The 22,086-nt window shown below is 51.4% G+C and overlaps 4 protein-coding genes and 1 pseudogene across 4 annotated transcripts in view; 2 read left to right on the top strand and 3 right to left on the bottom strand.

Moving 5' to 3' along the window:
* The window catches only part of WDR97 (WD repeat domain 97), a gene marked incomplete at its 3' end in the record, with an annotated part of 117,746 nt that extends 111,650 nt beyond the window's left edge, over positions 1-6,096 (bottom strand). Inside the window, exons 1-3 of the mRNA XM_044272980.1 lie at positions 5,964-6,096; positions 1,353-1,522; positions 63-573 (exon numbers count right to left, since the gene is read on the bottom strand). Coding sequence (XP_044128915.1) covers positions 63-573; positions 1,353-1,522; positions 5,964-6,096 — 814 coding nt within the window. The remainder of the gene's footprint in view (positions 1-62; positions 574-1,352; positions 1,523-5,963) is intronic.
* A 1,754-nt stretch (positions 6,097-7,850) lies between these two features.
* Positions 7,851-8,390, top strand: LOC122922385 (histone H4-like). The gene has a single exon (XM_044272977.1). It carries the CDS (start codon positions 7,851-7,853, stop codon positions 8,160-8,162), a length of 312 nt encoding a protein of 103 aa, XP_044128912.1. The 3' UTR covers positions 8,163-8,390.
* A 726-nt stretch (positions 8,391-9,116) lies between these two features.
* Positions 9,117-9,659, bottom strand: LOC122922387 (histone H2B 1.1). The gene has a single exon (XM_044272978.1). It carries the CDS (start codon positions 9,533-9,535, stop codon positions 9,155-9,157), a length of 381 nt encoding a protein of 126 aa, XP_044128913.1. The 5' UTR covers positions 9,536-9,659; the 3' UTR covers positions 9,117-9,154.
* A 1,183-nt stretch (positions 9,660-10,842) lies between these two features.
* Positions 10,843-12,885, bottom strand: LOC122922388 (histone H2A type 1-like). Its single transcript, XM_044272979.1, has 2 exons — positions 12,760-12,885; positions 10,843-11,265 (listed from the first exon to the last, which is right to left on the bottom strand). Exons 1-2 carry the CDS (start codon positions 12,883-12,885, stop codon positions 10,852-10,854), a joined length of 540 nt encoding a protein of 179 aa, XP_044128914.1. The 3' UTR covers positions 10,843-10,851.
* Positions 12,886-12,945: 60 nt separating this feature from the next.
* LOC122922386 lies at positions 12,946-13,257 on the top strand (annotated as a pseudogene).
* Positions 13,258-22,086: the final 8,829 nt, after the last annotated feature.

Raw genomic sequence — 22,086 nt, 5'->3', positions numbered from 1 at the left:
AAATCTTCCTCCTCCTCTACCTCTCCCTCGACCCCGAAAGGACTGCTGGGGGAGGGATTTACCTTTCTTGTCCGCTAAGTTCTCCATGAGAGAATCTAATTCAGAACCGAACAATCTACCTGGTTCATAGGGAAGGGAGCAAAGGTTAAACCTGGACGTATTGTCCGCCGCCCATGGTTTTAACCAGAGTGGGCGCCTGCTGGCTGAGGAAAGCGCCATAGACTTGGCCGCTAATTTTGATTGTTGTTGGGAGGAATCTGATAGGAAATCAATCCCCAGTAAGAGAGTCTTAAATTGATCCAGGATGTCGTCCCGGGCAACCCCAGAATCCAAGCCTGATTGGACTCTGAGAGTGCGCGCACGGATAAACTCTGAAACTTCACAGCACGCTATAGCAACCGAGGCAGAGGCGGAGGCAGCCGAGTAGTTGCGTCTAAGCGTGCACTCTGCTCGTCTGTCTAGGGGGTCCTTTAGGTTGCTGCCGTCGTCTGAGGGGACTAGGGTTCTTTTGGAGAGCTTCGATATGGCCATATCCACCTTTGGAGGTGGAACCCAAACTAAGGAATCCGCATCCTGTAGAGGGAACATTAGTTTAAATCTCTTTGTTAATACTGGACCTTTCTCCGGGTGTTTCTGCTCGGTTGCCATTAATTTCTTTAAAGAGTCGTCCACTTTAAGGGCCCTTGGCCCCCTAGAGGTGGACTGTGGAGCTTCCCCTTGCTCAACATCATGGTCCCTCGACCTGATGGAGCGTAACAGTGTTTTGTTTTTTTTCGGCCGGAAAGAGGAAGAATTATCCTCAATGGAGATGACGTCTTCAGACATGGGTGCTGGGCATCGGTGGAATCCGTACGAATCCGGCAACGGGGTGCTGCAGCTGGAGCAGGCGAGATGTTTCTGCTTCTGAGTGGATTTGCCTAAGAAACAGACAACAGGATAAGAATTTGGACCCAAGAATGGCTCTAAAAAGAGAGCAGTACCTTACCATGAGGTGGCAATGCCATCTTAGAAAGAAAAAGCAAGGTGACTTCAAGGAACTTCCTGAGCGCAGGAGTAACCAAACAGCAGATGTCAGTCGAGCTCAGAAAACTGAGAGCAACACTGACCTGCCTCACACAGGTGCCTTAAATAGTGCAAGGGGGAGGAGCTATAGCCACTCTCCCACCCTGGGGGTGGGTCTCCAGACTTAAAATTGCAACCTTAATTAAAATAATATAAACTCTCCATTTCCCCCAGTTAGGTCCCCTTGTCCTACCTGAGGGCATCGACCTAAGAAGACTTTATACAAGAGAAGCGCTGAAGACAGCGCTTGAGGACGGAGCCGGGGACCGGAATTGACGTCAATGACGCACTTCCGGTTCTTGCGAGACGACGGAGGAGCGCGGAAGCGACTGCTTCTGAAGATCCACAGCCGAGGTAAGAAAGCATGGCACTGTGACTGGAATATAATCCAACGATGCCTGGAAGAGTAGATGGGCCCAGAAGTCCTCCACCTGAGGCAGGAGAGGGCAGGACACCGCTCCTAGAAGATAAGAGAAGGCAGAATTAAACATTATAATATTATAATACTACAAGTATAACAATGGGAGACTCCAGTAAGGAGTCTAGCCTGTCCTGGAGTCCACAGGACAATAAAAAAGCAACCCCGTCCAGTTAGGGGACGGGTTATATGGGGCAGGGGCTTAATTAGTTATTTACTAATTAGGATACTTAGGCAGAAATTTTTTGTTCAATAAAAATTCCGCCTGTCCTGACCAGTTTCACAGGGGCAAATACCCCACTTGTGCTGCTGTAAGGACGAAAGGGAACAATGGATGGAGCACACGGTGAGTACAATGGATGGAGCACACGGTGAGAACAATGGATGGAGCACATGGTGAGAACAGTGGATGGAGCACATGGCGAGAACAATGGATGGAGCACACGGTGAGAACAATGGATGGAGCACACGGTGAGAACAATGGATGGAGCACATGGTGAGAACAGTGGATGGAGCACACGGTGAGAACAATGGATGGAGCACATGGTGAGAACAATGGATGGAGCACACGATGAGAACAATGGATGGAGCACACGGTGAGAACAATGGATGGAGCACATGGTGAGAACAGTGGATGGAGCACACGGTGAGAACAATGGATGGAGCACATGGTGAGAACAATGGATGGAGCACACGATGAGAACAATGGATGGAGCACACGGTGAGAACAATGGATGGAGCACATGGTGAGAACAATGGATGGAGCACACGGTGAGAACCATGGATGGAGCACACGGTGAGAACAATGGATGGATGGATGGAGCACACGGTGAGAACAATGGATGGAGCACACGGTGAGAACAATGGATGGAGCACACGGTGAGAACAGTGGATGGAGCACACGGTGAGAACAGTGGATGGAGCACACGGTAAGAACAATGGATGGAGCACACGGTGAGAACAATGGATGAAGCACACGGTGGGAACAATGGATGGAGCACACGGCGAGAACAATGGATGGAGCACACGGCGAGAACAATGGATGGAGCACACGGCGAGAACAATGGATTGAGCACACGGCGAGAACAATGGATTGAGCACACGGCGAGAACAATGGATTGAGCACACGGCGAGAACAATGGATGGAGCACACGGCGAGAACAATGGATGGAGCACATGGTGAGAACAATGGACATGGTGAGAACAATGGATGGAGCACATGGTGAGAACAATGGACATGGTGAGAACAATGGACATGGTGAGAACAATGGCTGGAGCACATGGTGAGAACAATGGATGGAGCACACGGCGAGAACAATGGATGGAGCACATGGTGAGAACAATGGACATGGTGAGAACAATGGATGGAGCACATGGTGAGAACAATGGATGGAGCACACGGTGAGAACAATGGATGGAGCACATGGTGAGAACAATGGATGGAGCACACGGTGAGAACCATGGATGGAGCACACGGTGAGAACAATGGATGGATGGATGGAGCACACGGTGAGAACAATGGATGGAGCACATGGTGAGAACAATGGATGGAGCACACGGTGAGAACAATGGATGGAGCACACGGTGAGAACAATGGATGGCGGCCATTTTTAACTCACAGACACGGTTCGGACTTTTCTACACGGTGCCATCTCGCCGGTATTTGGTGCCCAGAGACATCGGGCAGTAGTTGTAAACTATAGAACAGGGGACACATTATACAGTGATTATGTTAGATATAGCCTGTATATGTTCTGCGGAATCTGCATTACACTATATCTTCCATACTACTGAACGGATCTGGGGGAATTTTGGACACCGCTCCTAGAAGATAAGAGAAGGCAGAATTAAACATTATAATATTATAATACTACAAGTATAACAATGGGAGACTCCAGTAAGGAGTCTAGCCTGTCCTGGAGTCCACAGGACAATAAAAAGCAACCCCGTCCAGTTAGGGGACGGGTTATATGGGGCAGGGGCTTAATTAGTTATTTACTAATTAGGATACTTAGGCAGAAATTTTTTGTTCAATAAAAATTCCGCCTGTCCTGACCAGTTTCACAGGGGCAAATACCCCACTTGTGCTGCTGTAAGGACGAAAGGGAACAATGGATGGAGCACACGGTGAGTACAATGGATGGAGCACACGGTGAGAACAATGGATGGAGCACATGGCGAGAACAATGGATGGAGCACACGGTGAGAACAATGGATGGAGCACACGGTGAGAACAATGGATGGAGCACATGGTGAGAACAGTGGATGGAGCACACGGTGAGAACAATGGATGGAGCACATGGTGAGAACAATGGATGGAGCACACGATGAGAACAATGGATGGAGCACACGGTGAGAACAATGGATGGAGCACATGGTGAGAACAGTGGATGGAGCACACGGTGAGAACAATGGATGGAGCACATGGTGAGAACAATGGATGGAGCACACGATGAGAACAATGGATGGAGCACACGGTGAGAACAATGGATGGAGCACATGGTGAGAACAATGGATGGAGCACACGGTGAGAACCATGGATGGAGCACACGGTGAGAACAATGGATGGATGGATGGAGCACACGGTGAGAACAATGGATGGAGCACACGGTGAGAACAATGGATGGAGCACACGGTGAGAACAGTGGATGGAGCACACGGTGAGAACAGTGGATGGAGCACACGGTAAGAACAATGGATGGAGCACACGGTGAGAACAATGGATGAAGCACACGGTGGGAACAATGGATGGAGCACACGGCGAGAACAATGGATGGAGCACACGGCGAGAACAATGGATGGAGCACACGGCGAGAACAATGGATTGAGCACACGGCGAGAACAATGGATTGAGCACACGGCGAGAACAATGGATGGAGCACACGGCGAGAACAATGGATGGAGCACATGGTGAGAACAATGGACATGGTGAGAACAATGGATGGAGCACATGGTGAGAACAATGGACATGGTGAGAACAATGGCTGGAGCACATGGTGAGAACAATGGATGGAGCACACGGCGAGAACAATGGATGGAGCACATGGTGAGAACAATGGACATGGTGAGAACAATGGATGGAGCACATGGTGAGAACAATGGATGGAGCACACGGTGAGAACAATGGATGGAGCACATGGTGAGAACAATGGATGGAGCACACGGTGAGAACCATGGATGGAGCACACGGTGAGAACAATGGATGGATGGATGGAGCACACGGTGAGAACAATGGATGGAGCACATGGTGAGAACAATGGATGGAGCACACGGTGAGAACAATGGATGGAGCACACGGTGAGAACAATGGATGGCGGCCATTTTTAACTCACAGACACGGTTCGGACTTTTCTACACGGTGCCATCTCGCCGGTATTTGGTGCCCAGAGACATCGGGCAGTAGTTGTAAACTATAGAACAGGGGACACATTATACAGTGATTATGTTAGATATAGCCTGTATATGTTCTGCGGAATCTGCATTACACTATATCTTCCATACTACTGAACGGATCTGGGGGAATTTTGGACATGTGGTCACCCAGATCCCCCGGTTCCCGAGGATATGTTTTGGGGTTATTGCATGTTTTGGGGTTCCTGTGATGTTTTATAAAACTGTCTTTCTCTGCCTGTGATAATTATATTATCTGGACCTAATGAATTATTAGGGGGGTCCGTCCAAGATCATGTGTGTGATGGAGGAGGGGGTGAGGGCACTGGGGCAGCTGGGCAGGCTTCCAGACCACCACAGGCCACAAGTTACCTCCACAAATTATTTTTTCCAGTCCAGATTTGATTAGTTTACCACCAGGGCCAGGCAGTCCGCCCCAGGCTCCCACTCCCAGCCACTAGCCAGAGGCCAGACAGACCAGTCAGACGAGACCAGTGACCACAGACCGCACTGCAAGAACAGAAGTTCAAGTTCCCGCCGCGCTAATCTGAATGCCGGCGGCGTCCCGGCGTGGGGCAGCAGCAGGCAGCGACAGGCACAGCGTCTGACGTCACCTGCCGCTGCGCAGCTACGTTCCTCTGCGCAGCGGCTCCAAAGCCTTTCAAAGGGGAATGCAGCCGGAATACCGTCCGCAGGTTAGGTTGTAGTAACACAGCAATGCGGCGGCCGAATCAGCGGAGCGGGGGGGGGGGGGGGGGGTCGGGCAACGGGGCCAGGAACAATCAATTGCCCCCCTGCAGACACAAAACAATAAAAGTATTAAATTGGAACTGGCCTGGCCCCCCCGAGGTCGGGGCCCCTTACTGGTATCGGCTGTACCCCCTGATGGCGGCCCTGCCCTCCGGCATGCCACAGTCCAGGTCCCTTGAAACAACTTTTCCATCACTATTGCGGCCAGAAAGAGTCCCTGTGGGGTTTAAAATTCGCCTGCCTATTGAAGTCAATGGCCGTTCGCGAATGGAAAATGTTATGTTCGCGACATCTCTACAGACAAGCGCAGCCGCCTGTCCACAGCCAATGTGGACAAGCTCACGGTCATTAACATGACCCAGGCCTGGATCCCTCAGGACCAAGTCTGTCACCGCCTGCTGGGTCAGGTTCTGCTGGAGGTCCTGCTGCTGGAGCCGGGTGGTGTCTTCAGAGGGAGGCTGGAGAAAGCTACTCATTATAGACGGAAGTTGTTGCATATGGAGCTGGTGATGCTTCTACCCCCCCCCCCCCCTCCAGTATGACCTTAATGAGGACCGGCTGGTAATATGGAGGCTGTACTATAGTGTGGAGGCTGAAATCTGTAGGCTGCAATATAATGTGGAGGCTGTAATATAATGTGGAGGCTGTAATATAATGTAAAGGCTGTAATGTAATGTGGAGGCTGTAATATAATGTGGAGGCTGTAATATAATGTAAAGGCTGTAATATAATGTGGAGGCTGTAATATAATGTAAAGGCTGTAATATAATGTAAAGGCTGTAATATAATGTGGAGGCTGTAATATAATGTGGAGGCTGTAATATAATGTAAAGGCTGTAATATAATGTGGAGGCTGTAATATAATGTAAAGGCTGTAATATAATGTGGACGCTTGAAATGTAATGTAGAGGTTGTAATATAATGTGGAGGCTGTAATATAATGTGGAGGCTGTAATATAATGTAAAGGCTGTAATATAATGTGGAGACTGTAATATAATGTGGAGGCTGTAATATAATGTGGAGGCTGTAATATAATGTAAAGGCTGTAATATAATGTGGAGGCTATAATATAATGTAAAGGCTGTAATATAATGTGGACGCTTGAAATGTAATGTAGAGGTTGTAATATAATGTGGAGGCCGGTAATATAGAGGCTGTTATATAATGTAGAGTCTGTAATATCATGTAGAGGTGTAATATAATCTCGAGGCTGGTAATGTAACAAGTAGACTGTAATGTAGAGGCCATTAATACGGAGGCTGTAATATAACACGGAGGCCGGTAATTTTAAATGGAGGCGGTAATATGGAGGCTGTAACATAATGTGGAGGCTGTGATGTAATGTGGAGGCTGGTAGTATAGAGACTGTAATGTAATGTAGAGGCTAGCAATATGGAGGCTGAAAATATGGATGCTGTAACATAATGTTTAGGCTGTGATGTAATGTAGAGGCTGATCATATGAAGTCTGTAATATAATGTGGAGGCCGGTAATGTAACATGGAGACTGTAATGTAGAGGCCGGTAATACAAAGGCTGGAAATGTAACATGGAGGCTGTAATCTAATGTGGAGGCTGGTAATATGATGTGGAGGCTATAATGTAATGTAGAGACTGAAAATATGAAGGCTGCAATATAATGCTGAGGTTGATAATATAAAATGGAGGCTGAAATGTAATTTAGAAGCTGCAATGTAATGTGGAGGCTAGTAGTATGGAGGTTGTAATATAATGTGGAGGCTGTAATGTACTGTGGAGGCTGGTAGTATGAAGGCTGAAATGTAATGTAGAGGCTTATAATATGGAGGCTGGTAATGTAATATGGAGACTGTAATGTAGAGGCTGGTAATAGGGAGCAGTAATATAATGTGGAGGCGGGTAATGTAATATTGAGGCTGTAATGTAATGCAGAGGCCGGTAATATGAAGGTTGTAATGTAATGTGGAGGCTGTAATAAAATGCGGAGGCTATAATGTTGAGGTTGATAATATATTATAGAGGCTTTAATCTTTAATATAATGTAATTTACAGGCTGGTAATACGGGGGCTGGAAAATGAAAGCCACCAGCACTTCTGAGCTCAGCCAATCACAGCGGGAGGGTGGGGCCTGGAGTTCAGGAACAGCCCCGCCCCCAGCCTCTCCGTGCAGTTCTCCTCCAGGTCCGCCCATGCTCCATATAAAGGAGGGCTCTGGGCTGAGCAGTCACTGCTTTCTGCTCACACCTAGAAGATGTCTGGTCGCGGTAAAGGAGGCAAAGGGCTCGGGAAAGGCGGCGCCAAGCGGCACAGGAAGGTGCTCCGTGATAACATCCAGGGCATCACCAAGCCTGCCATCCGCCGTCTAGCTCGCAGGGGAGGCGTCAAGCGCATCTCCGGCCTCATCTATGAGGAGACTCGCGGGGTGCTGAAAGTCTTCCTGGAGAACGTCATCCGGGACGCCGTCACCTACACCGAGCACGCCAAGAGGAAGACCGTCACCGCCATGGACGTGGCCTACGCGCTCAAGCGCCAGGGCCGCACTCTCTACGGCTTCGGGGGTTAATGCTGCCTCCGTCCTCACAGCACAAAGGCTCTTCTCAGAGCCGCCCACATCTTCCCGGGGAGAAGCTACAATTCCTTCTGCGCTCAGCCACTGAGGGGTTAACACCGCCCGCACATCAGGGGGCGGAGAGCCGGACAATTGTCCGAGATCAGCGGCGCCCTGTGCTCAGTACAGCCGGAGCTCTACAATACAGAAAGCCCCAGTAATGTAAATCCCGAGCCCCGGGTGTTCTCCACCGCTCCTGCCCCCGCAGCCACAAGACCAGCTGTGCTCGGAGACTGAGGGGTTAATCCGTCCCGGAGCTGCAGAGACCGGGACGCCAATGAGAGGCGCTGGTACGGGTCACATGACCGGCTCCTCCTGTAGATCAGCAGCTCAACTATAGGCGGGAAATTCAAATGAGCGACGAGATCCTGAGCTCTCCCAGCCAATAGGAGCAGAGCTCTGGACCCCTCAGCCGTTATGTGCCCGTAGGAGCGGAGCCTCGTCCTCCTGTCCTGAGCGGCCGCACAGCCTGTCCCCCGGGAGCGCCACACTGAGAAGGATGGGAGTAGTGAATGGGCATGGAGGAGGATGATGGGAGCAGTGAATGGGCATGGAGGAGGATGATGGGAGCAGTGAATGGGCATGGAGGAGGAGGATGGGAGCAGTGAATGGGCATGGAGGAGGATGATGGGAGTAGTGAATGGGCATGGAGGAGGATGATGGGAGCAGTGAATGGGCATGGAGGAGGAGGAGGATGGGAGTAGTGAATGGGCATGGAGGAGGATGATGGGAGTAGTGAATGGGCATGGAGGAGGATGATGGGAGTAGTGAATGGGCACGGAGCAGGATAGCTTGTATTGTAACTTCCACTAGCGGTACCGCATCTCATCTAGCTGACAGTGAGGAAACCGCAGCCACTGTGAGAACGGGGAGACGCGGGAGCAGCTCCGCTGGAGACAGGGTGGGGGCTCTGAGAAGAGCCTTTGGGTCCGGAGAGCGGGGGGCGCTCACTTGGCGCTGGTGTACTTGGTGACGGCCTTGGTGCCCTCGGAGACGGCGTGCTTGGCCAGCTCTCCGGGCAGCAGCAGGCGCACGGCGGTCTGGATCTCCCGGGAGGTGATGGTGGAGCGCTTGTTGTAGTGAGCCAGGCGGGAGGCTTCCCCTGCGATGCGCTCGAAGATGTCGTTGACGAAGGAGTTCATGATGCCCATGGCCTTGGAGGAGATGCCGGTGTCGGGGTGCACCTGCTTCAGCACCTTGTAGACGTAGATGGCATAGCTCTCCTTCCTGCTCTTCCTCCGCTTCTTGCCGTCCTTCTTCTGAACCTTGGTGACGGCTTTCTTGGAGCCCTTCTTGGGCGCTGGGGCGGACTTGGCGGGCTCGGGCATTCTGACTGAAGACACAATCTCGTCTGTTCTCCTCCTCCCACCGCAGCGGTATTTATACACGGGCCATGCAAATGAGCTGCTGCTGACTGCGCGCCGATCTACTGGAGGAGAGGGTCACGTGGGGTCTCCACTTCTCCCAATTGGCAGCCTCACATCCATCCAGCTGAGCCGGGGGCGGAGCAAACAGAGGGGCGGGGCTCGGCTCACATCTCTCCTCAGTCTATCAGGGCCTCTCTGCTCGGCTGATACCCGCCCCGCCCCTCACTGCGCACCGCCCTCTGCTGGCATGGAGGGGTCGTGCGCTCTATCCCTGGACACCAGCGCAGCGATGGAGCCGCTCTTCTCCGAACAGTGAATACCGGACTGCTCTCCGGCGTGGAGCGGGAGAAGGCGGCCACTGACGGGTTAATACTGAGTAGGCTATGGGGGCGGGGCTATAGTGCCATGGCTTTTGAAATTCCCGCTCAATCATCGTTTGTTAAGAATTCAGCGGGCATGGACAAGCTCCGCCCCCGGCTCATCTAAATGGATGGATGTAAGCCCCGCCCCTCCTGCTGTTCCGCCCACCTGAATGAATGGATGTGAGCCCCTCCCCTCCTGCTGCTCCGCCCATCGACTTAGATGAATGTGAGCCCCTCCCTTCCCGCTGCTCCGCCCCCCGCTCTTCTCAGAGCCCCCACCTTCTCTAGGACGGAGCTGCCGCATTGTGTGAATACATGGAAGCCTCATGTCCGAGGCGGATTATTCCCTCGTTATAGACCACAGATCGGGAGGATGAGGGGAGTAGTGATCGGCCAGAGAGAAGGATGGGGGGAGTAGTGATTGGACACTGAGGATGGGGGGAGTAATGATCGGCCAGAGAGAAGTTGGTCAATGAGGAGAATGAGTGAAGTAGTTATATGGTATTGAGGATGATTAGGGGAGTAGTGGTCAGCCAGTGAGGAGAATGAGGGGAGTAGTGATCTGCTAATGGATGGATGTGAGCCCCGCCGTGCGCTCTATCCCTGGACACCAGCGCAGAGACTGGAGAAGGGGCGGAGCTATAGAACAAGTGCTCTACAGTGATTGGCTGATCTCTGGCTTTTGAAATTCCCGCTCAATTACAGTCCGGTTAGAATTCAGCGGCCGTGAAGGAGCAGTCCATTACACACAGGGGGGCGAACCCTCTACAGCAGCAATGTTCTCGCCGCATGTCAGGAGCGGTAAGTGCCCCTGTGTGACGCCTCCACAGCGGAGATCAGCGGCATCGCCAGCTCAGTCGTACAGACCATGTGGGCGGCTCTTAGAAGAGCCTTTGGTTTGGGGCAGAGCCGGGCTCACTTGCTCTTGGCCGGCTTGCTGCTCTCGGTCTTCTTGGGCAGCAGCACGGCCTGGATGTTGGGCAGGACGCCTCCCTGGGCGATGGTGACTCCGCCCAGCAGCTTGTTGAGCTCCTCGTCGTTGCGCACGGCCAGCTGCAGGTGACGGGGGATGATGCGGGTCTTCTTGTTGTCGCGGGCGGCATTGCCGGCCAGCTCCAGGATCTCGGCGGTGAGATACTCGAGCACAGCGGCCAAGTAGACGGGAGCGCCGGCGCCCACCCTCTGGGCGTAGTTGCCCTTGCGGAGGAGCCTGTGCACACGGCCGACCGGGAACTGGAGCCCTGCCCGGGATGAGCGGGTCTTGGCCTTAGCCCGCACTTTGCCTCCTTGTTTCCGCGTCCAGACATCGTTCTCTTCTCTGTACAGACTCTGATGTGTGTGATACGGAGGAGCCGCCGCCTGCCGCCTTTATAAGCTGCTGCTCCGCCCCCAGCGCCGCTCATTGGGTGGATTAGAAGCCTCCACCGGAGACAAGACTCGTGGAGAAGCCAATGAGCGGCGCTGGGCGTGGCTTATGACACGGGTACAGCTCACAAGACCGGCTCCTCCTGTAGATCAGCAGCTCATTTGCAGTTGGGAACTATAGGCGGGAAATTCAAATGAGCTCCTGAGCTCTCCCAGCCAATAGGAGCAGAGCTCAGGGCCTGTGCCCGTAGGAGCAGAGCCTCGTCCTCCCGCCCTGCACTGAGCAGCCGCACAGCTCGCTGATGCGCAGCCATTCATAGCGGGAGCAGAGCTCAGCTGCAGCGTATAAGGGGAGCAGTGATCGGGCACTAAGTATGAAGGAAGTAGTTATATGGTATTGAGGATGATGAGGGGAGTAGTGGTCAGCCAGTGAGGAAAATGACGGAAGTGTGATCTGCTATTAATGAGGGGAGTGGTGATTGGGCACTGGGGAGGATAAGGGGAGTACTGGTAATGTAATGTGGAGGCTGTAAATATGAAGGCTGTAATATAATGTGGAGGCCGGTAATATAATATGGAGGCTGTAATGTAATGCAGAGGCTGGTAGTATGAAGACTGTAATATAATGTGGAGGTTGATAATATAATATAGAGGCTTTACTATAATGCGGAGGATATAATGTAATTTGCAGGCTGGTAATATGGAGGCTGTCAATGTGGAGGCGGTAATGTAATATGGAGGCTAATATAATTTGAAGTCTGTAATGTAATGCAGAGGCTGGTAATGTTGAGGCTAGTAATATAATGTGGAGGCTGTAATATAATGTGCAGGCCGGTAATGTAATATGGAGGCTGTATTATAATTTGGAGGCTGTAATGTGATGCAGAGGCTGGTAATATGAAGGCTGTAATATAATGTTGAGGCTGTGATGTAGTATGGAGGCTGTAATGTAGAGGCTAGTTATATAATGTGGAGGCTGTGATGTAATATGGAGGCTGTAACATAATGTTTATGCTGTGATGTAATGTATATGACGGTAATATAATGTGGAGGCCAGTAATGTAACATGGAGGCTGTAATATAATATGGAGGCTATAATGTAATGTAGAGGCTGAAAATATGAAGGCTGTAATATAATGTTGAGATTGATAATACAAAATGGAGGCTGTAATGTAAAATAGAGGCTGTGATGTAATGTGTTGGCTGGTAATATTATGTGGAGGTTGGTAGTATGGAGGCTGTAATGTAATGTAGAGGCCGGTAATATGGAGGCTGTAATATAATGTGGAGGTCGGTAATGTAACATGGAGGCAGTAAAGTAATGTGGAGGCTATACTGTAATGTAGAGGCTGGTAATATAATATGGAGGCTGTAATGCAGAGGCTGGTAGTATGGAGGCTGTAATATAATGTGGAGGTTGATAATATATTATAGAGGCTTTAATATAATGTAATTTACAGTCTTGAAAATGAAAACCTCCAGCACTTCTGAGCTCAGCCAATCAGAGCGGGAGGGCGGGGCCTGGTGTTCAGGAACAGCCCCGCCCCCAGCCTCTCCGTGCAGTTCTCCTCCAGGTCCGCCCATGCTCCGTTTAAAGGAGGGCTCTGGGCTGAGCAGTCACTGCTTTCTGCTCAGACCTAGAAGATGTCTGGTCGCGGTAAAGGAGGGAAAGGGCTCGGGAAAGGCGGCGCCAAGCGGCACAGGAAGGTGCTCCGTGATAACATCCAGGGCATCACCAAGCCTGCCATCCGCCGTCTAGCTCGCAGGGGAGGCGTCAAGCGCATCTCCGGCCTCATCTAAGAGGAGACCCGCGGGGTGCTGAAAGTCTTCCTGGAGAACGTCATCCGGGACGCCGTCACCTACACCGAGCACGCCAAGAGGAAGACCGTCACCGCCATGGACGTGGTCTACGCGCTCAAGCGCCAGGGCCGCACTCTCTACGGCTTTGGGGGTTAATGCTGCCTCGTCCTCACAACACAAAGGCTCTTCTCAGAGCCGCCCACATCTTCCCGGGGAGAAGCTACAATTCCTTCTGCGCTCAGCCACTGAGGGGTTAACACCGCCCGCACATCAGGGATCGGAGAGCCGGACAATTGTCCGAGATCAGCGACGCCCTGTGCTCAGTACAGCCGGAGGTCTACAATACAGAAAGCCCCAGTAATCTAAATCCCGAGCCCCGGGTGTTCTCCACCGCTCCTGTCCCCGCAGCTACAAGACGAGCGGTGCTCGGAGACTGAGGGGTTAATCCGTCCCGGAGCTGCAGAGACAAAGACGCCAATGAGCGGCGCTGGTACGGGTCACATGACCGGCTCCTCCTGTAGATCAGCAGCTCAACTATAGGCGGGAAATTCAAATGAGCGACGAGATCCTGAGCTCTCCCAGCCAATAGCAGAGCTCTGGACCCCTCAGCCGTTATGTGCCCGTAGGAGCGGAGCCTCGTCCTCCTGTCCTGAGCGGCCGCACAGCCTGTCCCCCGGGAGCGCCACACTGAGAAGGATGATCGGAGTAGTGAATGGGCATGGAGGAGGATGATGGGTGTAGTGAATGGGCATGGAGCAGGATAGCTTGTATTGTAAATTCCACTAGCGTTACCGCAGAGAATCATGCTTCACGTCACCCACCACTGTAACAGTCCATTGTCATAAAATTAGGCCCCGGCACCCAGGCAGAGGAGAAAGGTCCCGTAACAGAGAATCTGGCTTCATGTCAGCAGAGAATCAGTCTTCATATCATAGCAGAGAATCATGCTTAATGTCACCCAACACTGGAACAGTCCATTGTCAGATTTTTAGGCCCCGGCACTCAGGCAGAGGAGAGAGGTCCCGTAGCAAAGAATCTGGCTTCATGTCAACAGAGAATCAGTCTTCATATCATAGCAGAGAATCAGGCTTCACGTCACCCAATACTGGAACAGTCTATTGTCAGATATTTAGGCCCAGGTACCCAGGCAGAGGAGAGAGGTCTCGTAAAGGAGAATCTGGATACATGTCAGCAGAGAATCAGTCTTCATGTCGTAGCAGAGAATCAGGCTTCACGTCACCCAACACTGGAACAGTCCATTGTCAGATATTTAGGCCCAGGTACCCAGGCAGAGGAGAGAGGTCCCGTAACAGAGAATCTGGCTTCATGTCAGCAGAGAATCAGTCTTCATATCATAGCAGAGAATCATGCTTCACGTCACCCAACACTGGAACAGTCCATTGTCAGATATTTAGGCCCAGGCAGAGGAGAGAGGTCCCGTAACAGAGAATCTGGCTTCATGTCACCAGAGAATCAGTCTTCATGTCATAGCAGAGAATCATGCTTCACGTCACCCACCACTGTAACAGTCCATTGTCATATATTTAGGCCCAGGCACCCAGGCAGAAGAGAGAGGTCCCGTAACAGAGAATCTGGCTTCATGTCAGCAGAGAATCAGTATGCATGTCATAGCAGAGAAACATGCTTCACGTCACCCACCACTGTAACAGTCCATTGTCATATATGTAGGCCCAGGCACCCAGGCAGAGGAGAGAGGTCCTGTAACAGAGAATCTGGCTTCATGTCAGCAGAGAATCAGTCTTCATATCATAGCAGAGAATCAGGCTTCACATCACCCACCACTTTAACAGTCCATTGTCATAAATTTAGGCCCCGGCACCCAGGCAGAAGAGAGAGGTCCCGTAACAGAGGTCCCGTAACAGAGAATCAGTCTTCATATCATAGCAGAGAATCATGCTTAATGTCACCCAACACTGAAACAGTCCATTGTCAGATATTTAGGCCCAGGCAGAGGAGAGAGGTCCCGAAAGAGAGAATCTGGCTTCATGTCAGCAGATAATCAGTCTACATGTCATAGCAGAGAATCATGCTTCACATCACCCACCACTGTAACAGTCCATTGTCATATATTTAGGCCCAGGCACCGAGGCAGAGGAGAGAGGTCCCGTAACAGAGAAACTGTCTTCATGTCTGCAGAGAATCAGTGTGCATGTCATAGCAGAGAATCATGCTTCACGTCACCCACCACTGTAACAGTCCATTGCCATAAATTTAGGCCCCAGCACCCAGGCAGAGGATAGAGCTCCCGTAACAGAGAATCTGGCTTCATGTCAGCAGAGAATCAGTCTTCATATCATAGCAGAGAATCATGCTTCACGTCACCCAACACTGGAACAGTCCATTGTCAGATATTTAGGCCCCGGCACCCAGGCAGAGGAGAGAGGTCCCGTAACAGAGAATCTGGCTTCATGTCAGCAGAGAATCAGTCTTCATGTCGTAGCAGAGAATCAGGCTTCACGTCACCCAACACTGGAACAGTCCATGGTCATATATTTAGGCCCCGGCACCCAGACAGAGGAGAGAGGTCCCGTAACAGAGAATCTGGCTTCATGTCAGCAGAGAATCAGTGTGCATGTCATAGCAGAGAATCAGGCTTCACGTCACCCACCACTGTAACAGTCCATTCTCATAAATTTAGGCCCCGGGAACCCAGGCAGTGGAGAGAGGTCCCGTAACAGAGAATCTGGCTTCATGTCAGCAGAGAATCAGTCTTCATGACATAGCATAGCATTATGTTTTACGTCACCCAACACTGGTACAGTCCATTGTCAAAAATTTAGGTCCCAGCACCCAGGCAGAGGAGAGAGGTACCGTAACAGAGAATCTGGCTTCATGTCAGCAGAAAATCAGTCTTCATATCAAAGCAGAGAATCATGCTTCACGTCACCCACCAATGTAACAGTCCATTGTCAGATATTTAGGCCCCGGCACCCAGGCAGAGGAGAGAGGTCCCGTCACAGAGAATTTGGCTTCATGTCACCAGAGAATCAGTCTTCATGTCATAGCATAGAATCATGCTTCACGTCACCCAAAACTGGTAGAGTTCATTGTCAAAAATTTAGGTCCCGGCACCCAGGCAGAGGAGAGAGGTCCCGTAACAGAGAATCTGGCTTCACGTCAGCAGAGAATCAGTCTTCATATCATAGCAAAGAATCATGCTTCACGTCACCCAACACTGGAACAGTCCATTGTCATAAATTTAGGCCCCGGCACCCAGGCAGAGGAGAGAGGTCCCGTAACAGAGAATCTGGCTTCATGTCAGCAGAGAATCAGTCTGCATGTCATAGCAGAGAATCAGGCTTCATGTCACCCAACATTAGAACAGTCCATTGTCAGAAATTTAAGGCCCGACACCTAGACAGAGGAGAGAGGTCCCGTAACAGAGAATCTGGCTTCATGTCAGCAGAGAATCAGTCTCCATGTCATAGCATAGAATCAGGCTTCATCACAGCAGAGAATCAGTCTGCATGTCATAGCAGAGAATCAGGCTTCATGTCACCCAACATTGGAACAGTCCATTGGCATATATTTAGGCCCCGGCACCCAGACAGAGGAGAGGTTCATTCAACTTTGGGTTGCCCCGCAATATAATGGTAAAATGAAAATAAAAATAGGATTGAATGAGGAAGTGCCCTGGAGTACAATAATATATGGGTAAGGGGAGGTAGTTAATGTCTAATCTGCACAAGGAATGGACAGATCCTGTGGGATCCATGCCTGATTCATTTTTATGAACGTCAGCTTGTCCACATTGGCTGTAGACAGGCGGCTGCGTTTGTCTGTAATGACGCCTCCTGCCGTGCTGAATACACGTTCAGACAAAACGCTGGCTGCCGGGCAGGCCAGCACCTCCAAGGCATAAAAGGCTAGCTCTGGCCACGTGGACAATTTAGAGACCCAGAAGTTGAATGGGGCCGAACCATCAGTCAGTACGTGGAGGGGTGTGCACACGTACTGTTCCACCATGTTAGTGAAATGTTGCCTCCTGCTAACACGTTGCGTATCAGGTGGTGGTGCAGTTAGCTGTGGCGTGTTGACAAAACTTTTCCACATCTCTGCCATGCTAACCCTGCCCTCAGAGGAGCTGGCCGTGACACAGCTTCCTTGGCGACCTCTTGCTCCTCCTCTGCCTTGGCCTTGGGCTTCCACTTGTTCCCCTGTGACATTTGGGAATGCTCTCAGTAGCGCATCTACCAACGTGTGCTTGTACTCGCGCATCTTCCTATCACGCTCCAGTGCAGGAAGTAAGGTGGGCACATTGTCTTTGTACCGTGGATCCAGCAGGGTGGCAACCCAGTAGTCCGCACACGTTAAAATGTGGGCAACTCTGCTGTCGTTGCGCAGGCACTGCAGCATGTAGTCGCTCATGTGTGCCAGGCTGCCCAGGGCTAAGGACAAGCTGTCCTCTGTGGGAGGTGTATCGTCATCGTCCTGCGTGTCCCCCCAGCCACGCACCAGTGATGGGCCCGAGCTGCGTTGGGTGCCACCCCGCTGTGACCATGCTTCATTTTCATCCTCCTCCACCTCCTCGTCCTCCTCGTCCTCCAGTAGTGGGCCCTGGCTGGCCACATTTGTACCTGGCCTCTGCTGTTGCAAAAAACCTCCCTCTGAGTCACTTCGAAGAGACTGGCCTGAAAGTGCTAAAAATGACCCCTCTTCCTCCTCCTCCTGGGCCACCTCCTGGGCCACCTCCTCTTCCATCATCGCCCTAAGTGTTTTCTCAAGGAGACATAGAAGTGGTATTGTAACGCTGATAACGGCGTCATCGCCACTGGCCATGTTGGTGGAGTACTCGAAACAGCACAACAGGGCACACAGGTCTCGCATGGAGGCCCAGTCATTGGTGGTGAAGTGATGCTGTTCCGTAGTGCGACTGACCCGTGCGTGCTGCAGCTGAAACTCCACTATGGCCTGCTGCTGCTCGCACAGTCTGTCCAGCATGTGCAAGGTGGAGTTCCACCTGGTGGGCACGTCGCATATGAGGCGGTGAGCGGGAAGGCCGAAGTTACGCTGTAGCGCAGACAGGCGAGCAGCAGCAGGATGTGAACGCCGGAAGCGCGAACAGACGGCCCGCACTTTATGCAGCAGCTCTGACATGTCGGGGTAGTTGTGAATGAACTTCTGCACCACCAAATTCAGCACATGCGCCAAGCAAGGGATGTGCGTCAAACTGGATAGTCCCAGAGCTGCAACGAGATTTCGCCCATTATCGCACACCACCAGGCCGGGCTTGAGGCTCACCGGCAGCAACCACTCGTCGGTCTGTTGTTCTATACCCCGCCACAACTCCTGTGCGGTGTGGGGCCTGTCCCCCAAACATATGAGTTTCAGAATGGCCTGCTGACGTTTACCCTGGGCTGTGCTGAAGTTGGTGGTGAAGGTGTGTGGCTGACTGGATGAGCAGGTGGAAGAAGAGGAGGAGGAAGCCGAGTAGGAGGAGGTGGCAACAGGAGGCAAAGAATGTTGCCCTGCGATCCTTGGCGGCGGAAGGACGTGCGCCAAACAGCTCTCCGCCTGGGGCCCAGCTGCCACTACATTTACCCAGTGTGCAGTTAGGGAGATATAGCGTCCCTGGCCGTGCTTACTGGTCCACGTATCTGTGGTTAGGTGGACCTTGCTACAGATGGCGTTGCGCAGTGCACACTTGATTTTATCGGATACTTGGTTGTGCAGGGAAGGCACGGCTCTCTTGGAGAAGTAGTGGCGGCTGGGAACAACATACTGTGGGACAGCAAGCGACATGAGCTGTTTGAAGCTGTCTGTGTCCACCAGCCTGAATGACAGCATTTCATAGGCCAGTAGTTTAGAAATGCTGGCATTCAGGGCCAGGGATCGAGGGTGGCTAGGTGGGAATTTACGCTTTCTCTCAAATGTTTGTGAGATGGAGAGCTGAACGCTACCGTGTGACATGGTTGAGATGCTTGGTGACGGAGGTGGTGGTGGTGTTGGTGGTACATTCTCTGTTTGCTGGGCGGCAGGTGCCAACGTTCCTCCAGAGGCGGAGGAAGAGGCCGAGGCGGCAGCAGCAGAAGAGGCCGAGGCGGCAGCAGCAGAAGAGGTAGCAGGGGGAGCCTGAGTGACTTCCTTGGTTTAAGGTGTTTACTCCACTGCAGTTCATGCTTTGCATGCAGGTGCCTGGTCATGCAGGTTGTGCTCAGGTTCAGAACGTTAATGCCTCGCTTCAGGCTCTGATGGCACAGCGTGCAAACCACTCGGGTCTTGTCGTCAGCACATTGGGTGAAGAAGTGCCATGCCGGGGAACTCCTTGAAGCTGCCTTTGGGGTGCTCGGTACCAGATGGCGGTGTTCTGCTTTTGCCCACTGCTCCCTCTTTTGCTACGCTGTTGGCTCGGTCTCACCACTGCCTCTTCCTCCAAACTGTGAAAGTCAGTGGCACGACCTTCATTCCATGTGGGGTCTAGGACCTCATCGTCCCCTGCATCGTCTTCCACCCAGTCTTGATCCCTGACCTCCTGTTCAGTCTGCACACTGCAGAAAGACGCAGCAGTTGGCACCTGTGTTTCGTCATCATCAGAGACATGCTGAGGTGGTATTCCCATGTCCTCATCATCAGGAAACATAAGTGGTTGTGCGTCAGTGCATTCTATGTCTTCCACCGCTGGGGAAGGGCTAGGTGGATGCCCTTGGGAAACCCTGCCAGCAGAGTCTTCAAACAGCATAAGAGACTGCTGCATAACTTGAGGCTGAGACAGTTTCCCTGGTATGCATGGGGGTGATGTGACAGACTGATGGGGTTGGTTTTCAGGCGCCATCTGTGCGCTTTCTGCAGAAGACTGGGTGGGAGATAATGTGAACGTGCTGGATCCACTGTCGGCCACCCAATTGACTAATGCCTGTACCTGCTCAGGCCTTACCATCCTTAGAACGGCATTGGGCCCCACCAAATATCGCTGTAAATTCTGGCGGCTACTGGGACCTGAGGTAGTTGGTACACTAGGACGTGTGGCTGTGGCAGACCGGCCACGTCCTCTCCCTGCACCAGAGGGTCCACTAACACCACCACAACCATGTCCACGTCCTTTACTAGATGTTTTCCTCATTGTTATCGTTCACCACAACAACAAAAATATTATTTGGCCCAATGTATTGAATTCAAATTCAGGCCTTGTTTTGCAGACACCTGACACTATCTGGCATCTATTTAGGTCCCGTATTACACTAATACAGGCACAGCAGTAACCACAGATTTAGCTGGATATAAATTTGAGGCCTAGTATTTAGGCGCTGGGTGACAGGTATAGGTTTACAGACAGAATTAGACTGGGATATGCACAGTAGCGTGTGTGTGAAGTTATTGAGGATGACCCTATCAGCACCTTGAATCTGATATACCCTTTTAGGGATAGATTTAAAGTTGGCCTGATACAGCAGAAACCTTTGGTTGGGAATTGTATTTCAACCCAGAACAAAAAATGTGCTTTGACGGACACTAAATAACTTGCCCAGCCACAGCAATAACCACAGATTTAGCTGGATATAAACTTGAGGCCTAGTATTTAGGCGCTGGGTGACAGGTATACGTTTACTGACAGAATTAGACTGGGATATGGCCAAAAAATAACCACACTATTGATGGTTAAAGGCACTTGGTGTGACAGCTTGACCAACCACACTACTGAGGGTTAAATGCACTTGGTGACAGCTTGCCCCTGATGTAGGCTTTAGCCAAAAAACAACCACAACATTGATGGTTAAATGCACTTGGTGACAGGCGCAGCTTGCCCCTGATGTAGGATATAGCCAAAAAATAAACAGACTATTGATGGTTAAATGCACTTGGTGACAGCTTGACCCTGATGTAGGCTTTAGCCAAAAAACAACCACACCATTGAGGGTTAAATGCACTTGGTGGCAGCTTGTGCTGGCGCAACACAAAATACAAAATGGCCGCCGATCACCCCAGAAAAAAGTGACTGAAAAATGCTCTGGGCAGCCTAAAATTAGTGAGCAATTCAATAGCAGCAGTTCAATCATCCACAGCTGCAGATCGATCACTGGATGGAGTCTTTTGGAGGAGTTAATCAGCCTAATCTCGCCCTACTGTCGCTGCTGCAACCTCTCCCTACGCTAATCAGAGCAGAGTGACGGGCGGCGCTACGTGACTTCAGCTTAAATAGAGGCGGGGTCACATGGTGCTCTGGCCAATCACAGCCATGCCAATAGTAGGCATGGCTGTGATGGCCTCTTGGGGCAAGTAGTATGACGCTTGTTGATTGGCTGCTTTGCAGCCTTTCAAAAAGCGCCAAGAAAGCGACGAACACCGAACCCGAACCCGGACTTTTACGAAAATGTCCGGGTTCGGGTCCGTGTCACGGACACCCCAAAATTCGGTGCGAACTCTATAGTTCGGGTTCGCTCATCCTTAATCGACACCTCACGGTAAGGTACTGCTCTCCCTTTTTTCCACCATTTTGGGTCAAATTTAGAGTTGAGCGAACACCTGGATGTTCGGGTTCGAGAAGTTCGGCCGAACTTCCCGGAAATGTTCGGGTTCGGGATCCGATCCATGTCAGCAGAGAAACAGTCTTCATATCATAGCAGAGAATCATGCTTAATGTCACCCAACACTGGAACAGTCCATTGTCGGATATTTAGGCCCAGGCAGAGGAGAGAGGTCCCGTAATTGAAAATCTGGCTTCATGTCAGCAGAGAATCAGTCTTCATATCATAGCAGAGAATCATGCTTCACGTCACCCAACACTGGAACAGCCCATTGTCAGATATTTAGGCCCAGGCACCCAGGCAGATGAGAGAGAAACCGTAACAGAGAATCTGTCTTCATGTCTGCAGGGAATCAGTGTGCATGTCATAGCAGAGAATCATGCTTCACGTCACCCACCACTGTAACAGTCCATTGCTAAAAATTTAGGCCCCAGCACCCAGGCAGAGGATAGAGCTCCCGTAACAGAGAATCTGGCTTCATGTCAGCAGAGAATCAGTCTTT

Source organism: Bufo gargarizans, unplaced genomic scaffold (genome assembly GCF_014858855.1).
Source record: "Bufo gargarizans isolate SCDJY-AF-19 unplaced genomic scaffold, ASM1485885v1 fragScaff_scaffold_318_pilon, whole genome shotgun sequence".
NCBI lineage: Eukaryota > Metazoa > Chordata > Amphibia > Anura > Bufonidae > Bufo > Bufo gargarizans.
This window is presented reverse-complemented; position numbering and strand designations above follow the sequence as displayed.